This window comes from Nicotiana tomentosiformis, chromosome 12 (assembly GCF_000390325.3).
Source record: "Nicotiana tomentosiformis chromosome 12, ASM39032v3, whole genome shotgun sequence".
Classification (NCBI taxonomy): Eukaryota; Viridiplantae; Streptophyta; class Magnoliopsida; order Solanales; family Solanaceae; genus Nicotiana; species Nicotiana tomentosiformis.
Window position 1 is genome coordinate 7,590,773 of NC_090823.1, and position 12,787 is coordinate 7,603,559.

General features: G+C 34.5%; 2 protein-coding genes across 2 annotated transcripts; one reads left to right on the top strand and one right to left on the bottom strand.

Moving 5' to 3' along the window:
* Positions 1 to 847: 847 nt before the first annotated feature.
* On the top strand, positions 848 to 4,282 carry LOC104087431 (homeobox-leucine zipper protein HAT4-like). Its single transcript, XM_009591891.4, has 4 exons — positions 848 to 1,119; positions 2,074 to 2,372; positions 3,065 to 3,144; positions 3,571 to 4,282. Exons 1-4 carry the CDS (start codon positions 945 to 947, stop codon positions 3,914 to 3,916), a joined length of 900 nt encoding a protein of 299 aa, XP_009590186.1. The 5' UTR covers positions 848 to 944; the 3' UTR covers positions 3,917 to 4,282.
* Positions 4,283 to 6,235: 1,953 nt separating this feature from the next.
* On the bottom strand, positions 6,236 to 11,053 carry LOC104087430 (disease resistance protein At4g27190-like). The gene is made up of 3 exons (XM_009591890.4): positions 10,408 to 11,053; positions 7,096 to 9,601; positions 6,236 to 6,752 (listed from the first exon to the last, which is right to left on the bottom strand). The coding sequence occupies exons 1-2, from the start codon at positions 10,933 to 10,935 to the stop codon at positions 7,136 to 7,138; spliced, it is 2,994 nt and encodes a 997-aa protein (XP_009590185.1). The 5' UTR covers positions 10,936 to 11,053; the 3' UTR covers positions 6,236 to 6,752; positions 7,096 to 7,135.
* Between the last annotated feature and the right edge of the window lie 1,734 nt (positions 11,054 to 12,787).

Genomic DNA, 12,787 nt, shown 5'->3' on the forward strand with positions numbered 1-12,787 from the left:
ATTTATATGAGATAGCTAATTTCACTATTTAACAACTTATTTGGGAATTAACTAATACTTTTAATCAAACATGAAATAAATACAATCTTAAATTTCATCCCAGAATAATTATCTTTATCCCTCGTAGCAAATGATATGCAATAGTTCATTTACTTTCTTTCACTATACTCCCTCCGGTCGGGTTCATAATAAGTGGCTTTTTAGCCTTTGATACATCTCTTAAGAAAATATGAATTTATAGAGAAAAAAAATGTATTCATTAAATAATCCTTAATTAATTATTACCATGACACATTAAGATAAGTAAATAAAGGTAAATTTAAAAAAAATAAAATTAATTCCTTCTTGATTATATAAAAGAACACTTATTTTGGATCAAAATAAAAAGGTCAAAAGAATACTTATTATGAATCCGAGAGAATAACAAAAAATTATTAATGCTTATATCAATATTAAATATTTATAGTATATTTTTAGAGTGCGATCTTTCCTAGAATGTTGCGGGCAAGATACTTTGCATTAGGTTGCCCTTTCCTTCACCACGACAATAAATAAGTAACAGTGAGTAAGAGAGGTAATGAGGTCTTGTTACAATATTGGGACAGAGATGATGTTAAATGAGGAAATGTGGGACCAAAACAAAAAGGACCATTAAAAATGGTGATAATATTTTTGGGGGAGGCAAGCTATACATCATAATGTGATACAATAATTAGTACACCTGACTCACCTTGTCATAATTGACCCACTCTTTCCTTTTTTTTTTTCCTCTCAGAAAAACAAAAACAAAAAAAGAAAAGAAAAAAAGGTCTTATATTTTTACTATATAATACCTTTCATTGCACCTTAACTCATCACTCTTCAAAGTTGTCTTTTTTCTCTCCTCTTTGAAAAAGTTGAAATCTTTATAAGTCTATTTTCAAGAATATTATTGAAGATACAAGATGTTGGAAAATCAAGATTTGGGATTGAAGTTGAGTCTCGGTTTTCCAGAGAACAAAACAACAAATCCATTGCAGCTGAATTTGATCTCTTCTTTAGCTTCTTCAACTTCTCCTTCTCCTTCACCTTTCAATTTATTTCAGAAAACTTCTTGGATTGACTCCTTTCCTTCTTCAGGTTTGTCATTTTCTTCTTGATTTATTATTTCTTTCTATATAAATTTCAGATCTAATTATAATCTCATCAGTTTTGTACCCAGTTTCTACTTTTTTCGTTTATCCCTTTTGCATATTCCAAAAACTAAATCATTTTATCTCTCTTCCCTCTTTCAATTTACCCAAAAGTTGAAGAAAAGTGGTCTTTTTTTCGGTATAGATTTTCATTGTTGATCTGAAAAAGGGGGCTTGATCTGGAACTTTATTTTTCTTAAAGTTTTTAATATGTAGTTTTATACTTTTAACTTTGCTATCTGATCATTTATAAGACAACTACAGTAATTATCTCTTAAAAGTTAATTTGGTAATCAAAAATTTAAATAAACCAAGATTATCTGGTACAGAATAAAAAAAATGCAAAGCCTGTAAAACATTTTAAACTGTCAAACTTTGGCCTCGGATTCAGGATTTAAAGACAATGCCGTATTTTTATTAAAGAGTCAAAATATAAAAAAATAAATTCATAATTAAGTTAAAGATTGTCAATAATACATAGTATATAAATATATATATTTAAAATTAGCTAGCTATACAGTTTAAACCGACTGACAAAGTAGTGTCGGTTGACAACTCTCGGTGCATGTGACTAGTCCTATTAAACTTTTGATCTTAACCTTTTGATCTTAATGGATTCACTCAAAATATATAAACGTTTTCAATATATATATTTAAATTTTTTGAGGAAGTTAATTATTTCATCTTCTCCGTACATAGGTCCACCTCTGGTGGCACATACTAACCTCTAAACTGCGAGTTCAGTTACATCAATTATTTTCGGTACATAGTTTTTATATATATATTAACTACAATGGGTTTAGGGTAAAGACATAGAAAACCTAAACTTATCAAATTTAAATTATAAATCTGCCAGACTTTTATTTATAAATTAAAATTTTAACTTTAATATTATTTGCAGATCGGAACTTGGAGACATGCAGAACTTTTTTGAAGGGAATAGACGTGAACAGGATACCAACAATTACAGATGCAGAAGAAGAAGAAGAAGCTGGAGTTTCTTCTCCAAATAGTACTATTTCAAGTTTGAGTGGAAATAAGAGAAGTGAAAGAGAAATAAACTGTGAGGAAGAATTGGATTGTTGTAGAGGTATTAGTGATGAAGAAGATGGAGAAACTTGTAGAAAAAAACTAAGGCTTACTAAAGATCAGTCTGCTGTTCTTGAGGAGAGTTTTAAAGAACACAACACTCTCAACCCTGTAAGTTTTTTTCTACTAACCCTGTAAGAATATTTACTATGTGTTTGGTACGACGAAAGTTATTTTTTTCCAAAATATTTTTCGGCGAATATTTTTAGCTTCCCAAGAGGAAAATTTTTCCAGAATTTTTTTTTTACTAAAAATTAATAATAATATTAGCAAATAGATTAGAGGTTTGATAAAAAAAAAATTGAGTATTAAAGATCGATAATAATATCAAAAATTGAACCTATTACATTGTTGTTGCTATTTCTTGTTGCTTTAATTTATTGTTTCTTGAGCCAAAATTTTATCGAAAACATAGGTAGACTAAAGTCTGCATTCACATTATGTCCTCCTAACCCCACATAGGTAGACTAAAGTCTGCATTCACTCTTGGTTAAAACAGTAGTATGAAGTTAATAGTAAGTGATGATAGTGAGGAAAATAATTTTCAACCAAGAGGGAAGGAAAATAACTTTTTCAGGAAAATATTTTTCGAAAAAGTATTTTGCATCATATCACACATACCTTTAGAGTTAATTGGTTCAGATTATAGGTATACATTTAAAATTTAGACAATAAATTCAGTTGAACGCACAAAATTCACTTTTGTCCCATTATTACATTAGGTGTTAGTGTGTGTTTTAGTCTATTAGGAGATTTTTTGCTTAAACAAATTAGCTTATTATTTTTGTGATATTTTTTTACAGAAGCAAAAGCAGGCTTTAGCAAAGAGACTAGGATTGAGGCCTAGGCAAGTGGAGGTTTGGTTTCAGAACAGAAGGGCAAGGTGAGATTTTTGTTTTCTTTCAGGGTCTTTCTGGGATTTTACTGCACATCTTTAAGAATAGTGAATATAATGATGTTGAAAATGATATGTAATAATAATTACCAAAAGATTGAACAGTATATCATATGTCAAAACCTAATCATGCCAATAAGTTATATTCACATTTTGGGATATACTGCATTTCTTTCTCTAGAATAATGATTGATGATATTGACAATGATATATCAATAATAAGACCAAAAGATTCAGCAACATATTATACAACACCAACAACAAATCGTCCGAGGAGTTCCATAAGTGGGGTCTGGGGGTCTGCGGAGGATAGTATATACGGAGGTTTTACCTAATCTGATAGTGTGAAGATTATTTATTGAATGAATATTTTGGGATGTTTGACTAATGGGTCAAGTATTTTTTTTTTAACAGGACAAAGTTAAAGCAAACTGAAGTAGACTGTGAGTTCTTGAAGAGATGTTGTGAGAATCTAACTGAAGAAAACAGGAGATTACAAAAGGAAGTTCAAGAGTTAAGGGCACTAAAGCTATCACCTCAATTCTACATGCAAATGACCCCTCCTACCACCCTCACCATGTGCCCGTCATGTGAGCGTGTCGCGGGCCCACCAACTCCGTCCCCGTCGGGTCCCACGAATGTCGACCCTCGAGTCCACCAAATGGGCTTGGCCCAACAACAACGGCCTATGCCGTTTAATCTTTGGGCCACCTCTCCCGTCCCGCACAGGCCCATCAATGCCGTAAACCCTAGATCGTGATTTTGCCACCGACGGAAGGGTAATTTGGTCAATTGGGTTCGTATACTAATCTGGGAAATTCAACAACATGATGTGTATGTATGAAAATAGGTCTAAGATATGGTTGTTTAGATATGAAGGGTTTGGTGGGTTTCAACATTTCTTGGTTTTATTATAGACCCCATCTTTTTTCTTGTATTGACCGGCTAGTGTAGTCATTTTACTCTTTTAGTAATAGTAGTTTCATATTCCCCATTATAAGTTTCAAATGGTGGGGACTAAAGATTAGAGAAGAGGACTTTAGATGTAAAGCAATCAAGTGACACCCAATCTATTAGTCCTAAATTAACCAAGTTCAATGTATGTCTTACCATCAAAATTTTGAAAGTGTGTGTTCATACATATTCTTTGAAATGATTTTCATAGAAGTCTAGGTTGAAAAGCTATGAAACCTCCCTCTTGCGATTAGAGGCGGACCTATGTGTAATATTGAGGGGTCATTGGATCCCGTAAATTTTGGTAGGAATCTTGTATATGTATGTGTTTACTTTGAAAATAATTGTATAAATAACTTGGCACGTTTAATACTAAAAATATTTAGGGTGCATCAGTTGAGCAGAACAGTGGTGCCTCTGTCGCGTTTAAATCCTCGATCTTTCTTTGCCTGAAATGCAATCATGTTTACAACATTTTGTTTGGTAAATACTTATGTGCACTAGTTACCAAATCAGACAATTTAACCTTAGCAGATAAAATTGCATGTATGAAATATACTTATTTTTCATTCATTGGTTTTTCATGTTCCTTGACATAATACGTAACGTGCTATCTGATTCTTGCATATATCATTGCAAGAGTTATTGACATTCACAGTCTTAGAGCAACATTCACTGTCTACAAAACATATACAGTAGCTTATAGTAAAGCCATTTCCTACACTAAGGAACGTGTATATTAAGGAATCATCACACTGTTCACCAAACAACTCAAGGGTTTCCCTAGTAGCAGGCAAAGGATGTGACAACCGAGGGCGTAGGCATGATATTTGGTAAGCGATATCATTTAAAAAATAAATAAATGAATAAATCATATAAGAAAAATGTTGTTATTTTTTATATTTATACCCAATATTTTCATTTTGTATACTATCTATATATAAATATTTAATAAAAATTTCGACAAAGCGTATCATGTTTGCCGCAAGGTGTATCCGTCCTTGGTTAAAACATAAGCTTCGGTCCCAAAGAAGTTTAGAACGGCTATATAAATCCTCATCAGCCATGTTTCTCCCTCACGAAAAGGATGTTAAGAAAAAGGACCTACTGAATATGAGGTAGTTTGGAAGTTTACCAATCATATATAGGTACTTAATCTATTAAAGTAATTGAAACAATCAGGATAACAAAATTTTCAGAAACATTCCTTGGCACTTGACCAATATATACAGTTAGGCATGCTAATGGAGTAGAATTTCAATGACTAGTTTGACCTAAAATTTGATTATGTCTGACTGTAGTTTCAATATATTGATCATAGGTGGAGAACCAGAACAACTTTATAAACCCCTTTAAAAGAAAAAGGGCAGCCCGGTGCACAAGGCATCCGGCGTTCGCACAGGGTTCGGGGAAGGATCGTATTACCAAGGGGTGTGATGTAGACAACCTAACCTAATGCAAGTATTAGTGGATGCTTCCACCGCTCAAACCCTTGACATATAAGTCACACAGAAATAACTTTACCGTTGCTTCTAAGGCTCCTCTTCACGGAATCCATGTAGAACAAACATAATATGCTTCTTTGTAGGTTTAGTTTTTTCTCATAGACATCAAAATAACAAGAATCACAGTAAAAAAGCCAAAGGACGGACAAGGAAAAGACTATTTGTAGACAGCCTAACTTAATACAATCATTAGTGGATGCTTCCACCGCTCAAACTCTTGACCTATAAGTCACACAGAAATAACTTTACCGTTGCTTCTAAGGCTCCTCTTCACGGAATCCATGTAGAACAAACATAATATGCTTCTTTGTAGGTTTAGTTTTTTCTCATAGACATCAAAATAACAAGAATCACAGTAAAAAAACCAAAGGACGGACAAGGAAAAGACTATTTGTAGACAGCCTAACCTAATGCAATCATTAGTGGATGCTTCCACCGCTCAAACCCTTGACCTATAAGTCACACAGAAATAACTTTACCGTTGCTTCTAAGACTCCTCTTCACGGAATCCATGTAGAACAAACATAATATGCTTCTTTGTAGGTTTAGTTTTTTCTCATAGACATCAAAATAACAAGAATTACAGTAAAAAAACCAAAGGACGGACAAGGAAAAGACTATTTGCTCTATTCAGAAACCACAAGTAGTCCGCATCAAATTGAACTTTAGAGCAGCACAACATTTTCCACAGAAGCAATATCAGTTCTGTTATAGCAAAAATTAACAAGGTGATCACACAACACAACTGAGACAGGAAATTGCTCAGTATACAGAAGGAAATCAAAATATCAGAACCAGAAGATAACAAATAGTAGAAACAAGAACAGTTAAAGGCAGAAAAATCCTAAGACATCGGCTGACAGGAAATACATCACAGACAATTGCGGACCTATGTGTAATCTTTAGGGGTCACTAGACCCCATAAATTTTGCCAGAAATTTTGTACATGTATATGTGTATACCTTGATAATGGTGCCTTTAGGGGGCACTGGTTGAGCAGAATATTGGTGCCCTTGTGGCGTTAAAATCCTGGGCCCGCCTCTGATTATTTCACAACAAACTCTACCAATTAACTTAAGCTCCAAACTCTGTGTCTCGGGTGCATGAAGTTCCTTATTCTGCTTTTCTAGTCCACTCCTGAATGAGGCAAAAACGAGTCCGTTAAGCTCAACACATTTGAATGATAAAAAACTACTACACCGGACTGCTAATTTGGTTCGAGATGCTTATTCTCAAATCTTTTTTTGTAAAGCACAAGTTTTTCAAGGTGGATCTAAAACCATCTAACTCAAAACCTTAAGGCAAAAGGTGAAAGTAGTCCAGGACCTTTATAAAGCACTAGGAACAAAAAGGAAAAGGAACAAGATATCAAGGGCCAAATTAGCTCTATCAAAAAGAACACTAGAAGGCAAATAATCAAGTATAGTTCTACTGGCATTTTCATAATTGAGAAATCTAAATGTTAATTTGCACATCTCACCTGAAATGCAGTGGAAGCAACTTCAAATTTGATCTTGCTGTCAGTCAAGATTTGGTAGGAAACAATGCTCCAATTTTGACTTGAAGTTGTCGTCATCCCACTTCAATTGACTCCACCATTCTGATGCTCCTCTTATTACTTTGATATTCTTGGAGGTTTGAATAGACAGAGGCAATTTCTTTATTTGATTGCATTTTATCAAACTAAGTTCCTCCAGGTGTTCCCACGTATTCGGTGGCTCGCCTAGAGTTCCTAATTTTGGACAGTCTTCCAACAGTAACTTCCGAACTCTTGGAATTTCTGAGTTGACAAGAGTTGGCTGACTTGAGCCGCATTGTACAAACAACTCTACCAGCTGCTCACAAAAGGAAATCATGACCTCTTCCAGGCGCTTCGGTGCAGAAGAAGCTCCACCAACATTAAAAAGACAAATTAACCTTTGACAATCGTACACATCTAGTTGGCGCAGTTCAGAAAAGCTTAGACTCAGACAATGACTGAAATCAGAAACACTCTTTAAATTATGTATGGAGTGGAGGCGAAGACATTCCAGATTCGGCAGAGGGTCTAACTGTCCACTTCCTTCTTCCACTGGTCTGAAATCACAAGAACAGTCTTTAATGTCTAGTGATTTTAATCTATTAAAATTGTTGTAGACAATCAACTTCTTGAGACCCATGCAATCTACCAAGTACAGTTCTGAAGCAAACTGCAACATGCCTAAGAGCTCTCCTTTACTGAAATTTTCACACTTGGAGACGCCTATCATCCTCGTTGACATGTTGTATTTTAGTGCAAATTGACCTTCCCCAACTTCAATGCAAAACTTTTTCAATCTAGACATCCAGGTGTGGTCCTTATTCAAAATTGATGAGCTATCCACTCTAATACAAAGAGAAGTCAGCTTGTGTAGATATGATAGCTCATCAAAAGAGGTTGATCCAAGAAGAGTCATCTCATTCTTTCTGCCCCTATGGGATATGGTATCCAACATATTTATCATTTCAATTCTAGACATTTTGACAAAAATACCTTTGTCGATACTCTCCAAATCAGCTGCAGGCAGATTTAATAGCCTCAGGTCTGTCAACTTGTCCATACCTTGCGGCAGACAATGTAACCTTGTATTATCACAATCGAGCAATTGCAAATTGTGAAGATTACCAATAGGTGGTAAGTCTTTCAACCCAATGCAATTTTGTAGTATTAGAGCATGTAGTTGATGTAAACTATTTATGGAAGAAGGCAGTGCAGTAATACCAGTTTGACTCAGATTCAGAACTCTCAGGGCTGGAAATGCCAAAAAAAATATATTGGGAATTTTCACAAGGGGACCATTGTCTTGCAAAAGTAAAGTTGTTGTTTCTGGGCATTCCATGAAGGAATCAGGTAGACGTTTGATTTTGTTGCTTATGAAAGATATTCTCTTGACAGAAGTTGACATATTAATGTGTGATATATCAGCCAATCCAACTCCAGCTTGAATAACAGAATTGTGTTCATTCCCAAAGGAATTAGCTATCCATATAGCAACATCGCGAACCACATCATGCATCTTCACGGAATCCATCTTATAGGTTTCTAGCAAGCAGGCATCCTTTAAACTCTCAACCATTGTGATTCCCCTATTGTAGGCTTCTTCATATGTGTTACGTACTCCAAGGAACCCCTCCGCCCACCAACAATGTATGAGATCATCTCTTGAAATAGCCACTGGATATAAAGAGCAATACAAGAAACAATTTTGAATATCACCTCCCCTTTTGTTCACATGTTTGCTTCTTTGCTCTGAAGATAATTCAATATCCTGAGATTCTAAAGAATCAAAACTCCACTTGATGACCTTGTAAACCTTATCTTTTATATCTTTGTTATGAGGTTCGGACCTTCTAAGTGATTCCAAAGCATCTTTCCACAGCTCGACCCTCTTCTTCCCTCTCATAGATGCTCCAATGACAGTGATTGCTAAAGGTAATCCATCGCACTCCATTGCAATTTCTTTTGCGAATGGTTGAATATGCTCCAGATTCGCAATATCTCCCGCATTTTTGACAAACATTTTCCAAGATTCATCCTCATCCAATGTGTACACCTTTATTTCCTTGTCTGTTCTCATTTGCCTACAAACATCCAAAAACCGAGAAGTTATAATTACCTTGCTTCTTGGGGAATCTTCAGGCTGGGGCACACCTACATGATCCAAGTTTATCGGTTCCCAAACATCATCCAGCATAAGAAGGAAACTCCTTTCTTCATTGAGCCTTTGATGAATTTTGCTGGCAATGCTTTCTATGCTTTCCTCGCTATTTACCTGTAGTTTTAATCTCTTGCCAATTTGTGCTTGGATCTTTCTTATATCTGTTGGTTTGGGCACTGTAGCCCATACAACAACACCAAAAGACTGTTTGGAGCTGAATATATCAGTCTCTAGGAGCTCATTGTTCAGATTCTTTACCAAAGTTGTTTTACCAACTCCTCCCATACCCCATACACCAATGAGGTATACCTGAAAGGATTCAAAAAATGCATAAACAATTTATCCGCAAGTGAAAGATGCAAACATGCTATATAGAAGAAATTTAGCAAATTATAGAAAGAAGTAGGCAGGAGGCTTTGATCATTCACACATAATCTCTTGATCTCAACTTTCTTAACTTAGAGAGGGTGTTTAGGTAAGCTTATAAGCTGATTAAAGTAAGAAAAAAAAAGGCAGCCCGGTGTACTAAGCTCCCGCTATGCGCGAGGTCGGGGAAGGGCCGGGACCACAAGGGTCCATTGTACGCAGCCTTACTCTACATTCGGGCTAGAGGCTGTTTCTACATTCGGGCTAGAGGCTGTTTCTACGGCTCGAACCTGTGACCTCCTTGTCACATGACAACAACTTTACCGGTTACACTAAGACTCCCCTTCTATAAGCATATTAAAGTAGCTTATAAGAACTTATTACCTTTTAGACGCATTTGGTAAACACCATAAGTGCTTATAAGCCAAAATCAGCCAAAAGTCTTTAGCTAGTCACTCCCAAATAGACCATTTACTTATTATCAGTTTCAATACGTCTACCCAAATATATAGCTCAGTCAGTTTGAGTATTTAATGCTTATCAAGTACTTTCAAGCTATCCCCAAATGGGCTCTTAACCTCCTTATGAAAAGGGGTACTAGCACTCATCATATTGTTAATATACAAAATCAACTATGACTAAGCACCATGCATTTTGAGTACAAAATCTAACTAGACATGAATTAAAGGAATTAGCAACTACCAAATTGTTTAGGATTACTAATCTTGGTTTAATTTCAATTACAATACCTTATCATCTTTTAACTGTTGTAGGATCTCGTTGAGATTTTTTCTTGCAGTTCGCTGGCCTTCTATTGATGGTCCTGGGATGAACTCAATTTTTTTCACATAATCTTCTACCACCAAATTGGATCCAAAATTTTCTCGGATTGCTATAAGCTTGCAAACTTGATCTATCAAGTTACGTGCTCGAGTAGAGAGTTCCGAGCAAAGATTGCAATTTATGCAACATTTGAATGCAACCATCTTCATCATTAAAATGCCATCTTGGATAGAGTCCCATTCACTCTCTAGCTTGTCAACCTCTGTAAGCCACTTAAGAACATCTGGTTTTGGTTTATAGCCTTCTCTCAAAGCTCTTTCCATCTTCTCTTTGATATCATTTTTAAACTCTCTTAGCTTTAGTATTTCCTTTCTTGCATTTTCTGTATTTGATGAGAAATGGATGGTATTCTCAATCTGAGGATAGATGCATTTACACACAAACTTTCCCACCTCAACAATAAAGCTAGATACTACAGAAAAAATTATGTCCATTGAACAATTCTTGAGGTAAAGAAAAAAATATTTTCTGATCAGAATGCTAATGATGCTCTCAAAAATGATCAAGTAAAGCTAAACTGATTGTTTCTTCTTTATTTAAGACAGAATTCCAGGAAAATCTTTAATCAATTTTAAATAGTTGTTGTGGAGCCTGTTCAGTATTGTGCATATGAGAGAAGAATGATTCCTTTTATATTTAGTAGTAAGTACTTTGGACAACCATTTTTTTTTCTTTCTACTATTTTATTAACAAAGCAAACATACAGATAAAGGAAAAGAAGAAAAAGCAATGTCACCAGCAAGAGAATTTTAGATTATATAAATGATATAAGAAGCTTTACTTTTGCAATTCCTTCATTCTTGAGACATGAGTCAAGCAAGGGCTTTTCCCATTTTGTAATATGTCTTCTGTCGTGAAAATGCTTGTATTTTTTCTTTTAATCTTCCGTTTTGATTATTTCAAATATTGTTCTAACTTTTTTTTGAATATAACTATGTCTTTATCCTTTTCTTCCACACAACAAAAATTGTAATATCCAATATATTGTTAGGAACGAAATAATCAGGTATGATGCGGAAGCTAGTAAAATAAATCAACGACGATAAATCAGACAACAAAAGAGAAATATACCAAAAGTGACACAAATATTTAAAGTGATTCGGTCAATTGACCTACATGGACAAGCATAAATGAGCACTCTACTACATAAAAGAGAATACAAAATATCGAAAGAACAACCTCACAAAGAGACTCACACAAGTGGCAGGTTAATATTGTCCCAAAGATTCTCCCTCTCTCAAATCCCTTATGGCCAGTGGCGAAACTAGAAATTTTTCCAAGGGTATTCAAATTTGAAAGAAGTGAAAAAAAATTCCCGACAAAGGGTGTTCAATATGTGTTATATACCTCTAAAACGTAATATTTTACCTATATGCACAGTGTAATTTTTCGACGAATGACTATGTGGCTTCGCCACTGTTTATGACTACATTGTGGATGCTACTAAATGAGAAGGAATGATCCTCAATTTTGTAGAAATCCAAAACCCTTTTCCTCCAAAACAAATGACTAGCCAAATATAGAAGACTTATATTTTCCTTTTCGTAAAAGGTAAATCAATTATGACAAATATGTTATCTTTCCTTCGAGAGATAGAAAAATCAAATATAAATAAGATTAGTCTTAGCTTCTTAATGTTCTTGAGGTTAATCAATTTTCCTTCACTGTGATGGGAAAAATTGAACTGAAAATAGCACTTGGTGATGGAAATACATATGTCAAATTTATTTGTACTGACTAGTATTAATTTATGCTTACCTGGGCAGCCTCAATATCTAGATAATTAAACCTGTTCTGTTTCATTAGAGGTCTTAATAGGCAGACTAACAACAAAATCCGACTTTTAAAAGGCCTTGTTACAGCATCACCAATTCATGTGTTTGTAAAATAGCTAATTTTGCTCTTCGTATTAATATGAAGGAATAAAATAATCATTGTAAATCATGATAAAACTGATGGTCTTTTGAAGAATAAATTCGTGGACTATAAAATGGAAGATAGCAGTCCTTGCAAGGGATTATTCATGATCTCATTGCTGAAGGTATAATTCGAATTAATACTTTTGTTGAAAGTATTAATTATATTATTACTAATATATTCTTTATTGAAGGGTTGGTCATCAATAAAGTATTTCAAGTTGCAATATTGATTGAGAAGTTGCTTCATTTATGGAAGGACTTCAAAAATTATTTTGGAACATAAATGCAAGGAGATGTCGCTCGAAGATCTCATTGTTCGGTTGAGAATCGAAGAGGATAACAAAGCTATTTAAAAGAAGGTTCATGG

Bases quoted from the DNA above. Each gene is read 5' to 3' on its own strand.
- LOC104087431 (XM_009591891.4), top strand. From the start codon at position 945: ATGTTGGAAAATCAAGATTTGGGATTGAAGTTGAGTCTCGGTTTTCCA. The intron at 1,120-2,073 runs GTTTGTCATTTT...TATTATTTGCAG, and splicing joins TGACTCCTTTCCTTCTTCAG to ATCGGAACTTGGAGACATGC. The intron at 3,145-3,570 runs GTGAGATTTTTG...TTTTTTTAACAG, and splicing joins TTTCAGAACAGAAGGGCAAG to GACAAAGTTAAAGCAAACTG.
- LOC104087430 (XM_009591890.4), bottom strand. From the start codon at position 10,935: ATGGACATAATTTTTTCTGTAGTATCTAGCTTTATTGTTGAGGTGGGA. The intron at 9,602-10,407 runs GTATTGTAATTG...GAATCCTTTCAG, and splicing joins AACAGTTAAAAGATGATAAG to GTATACCTCATTGGTGTATG.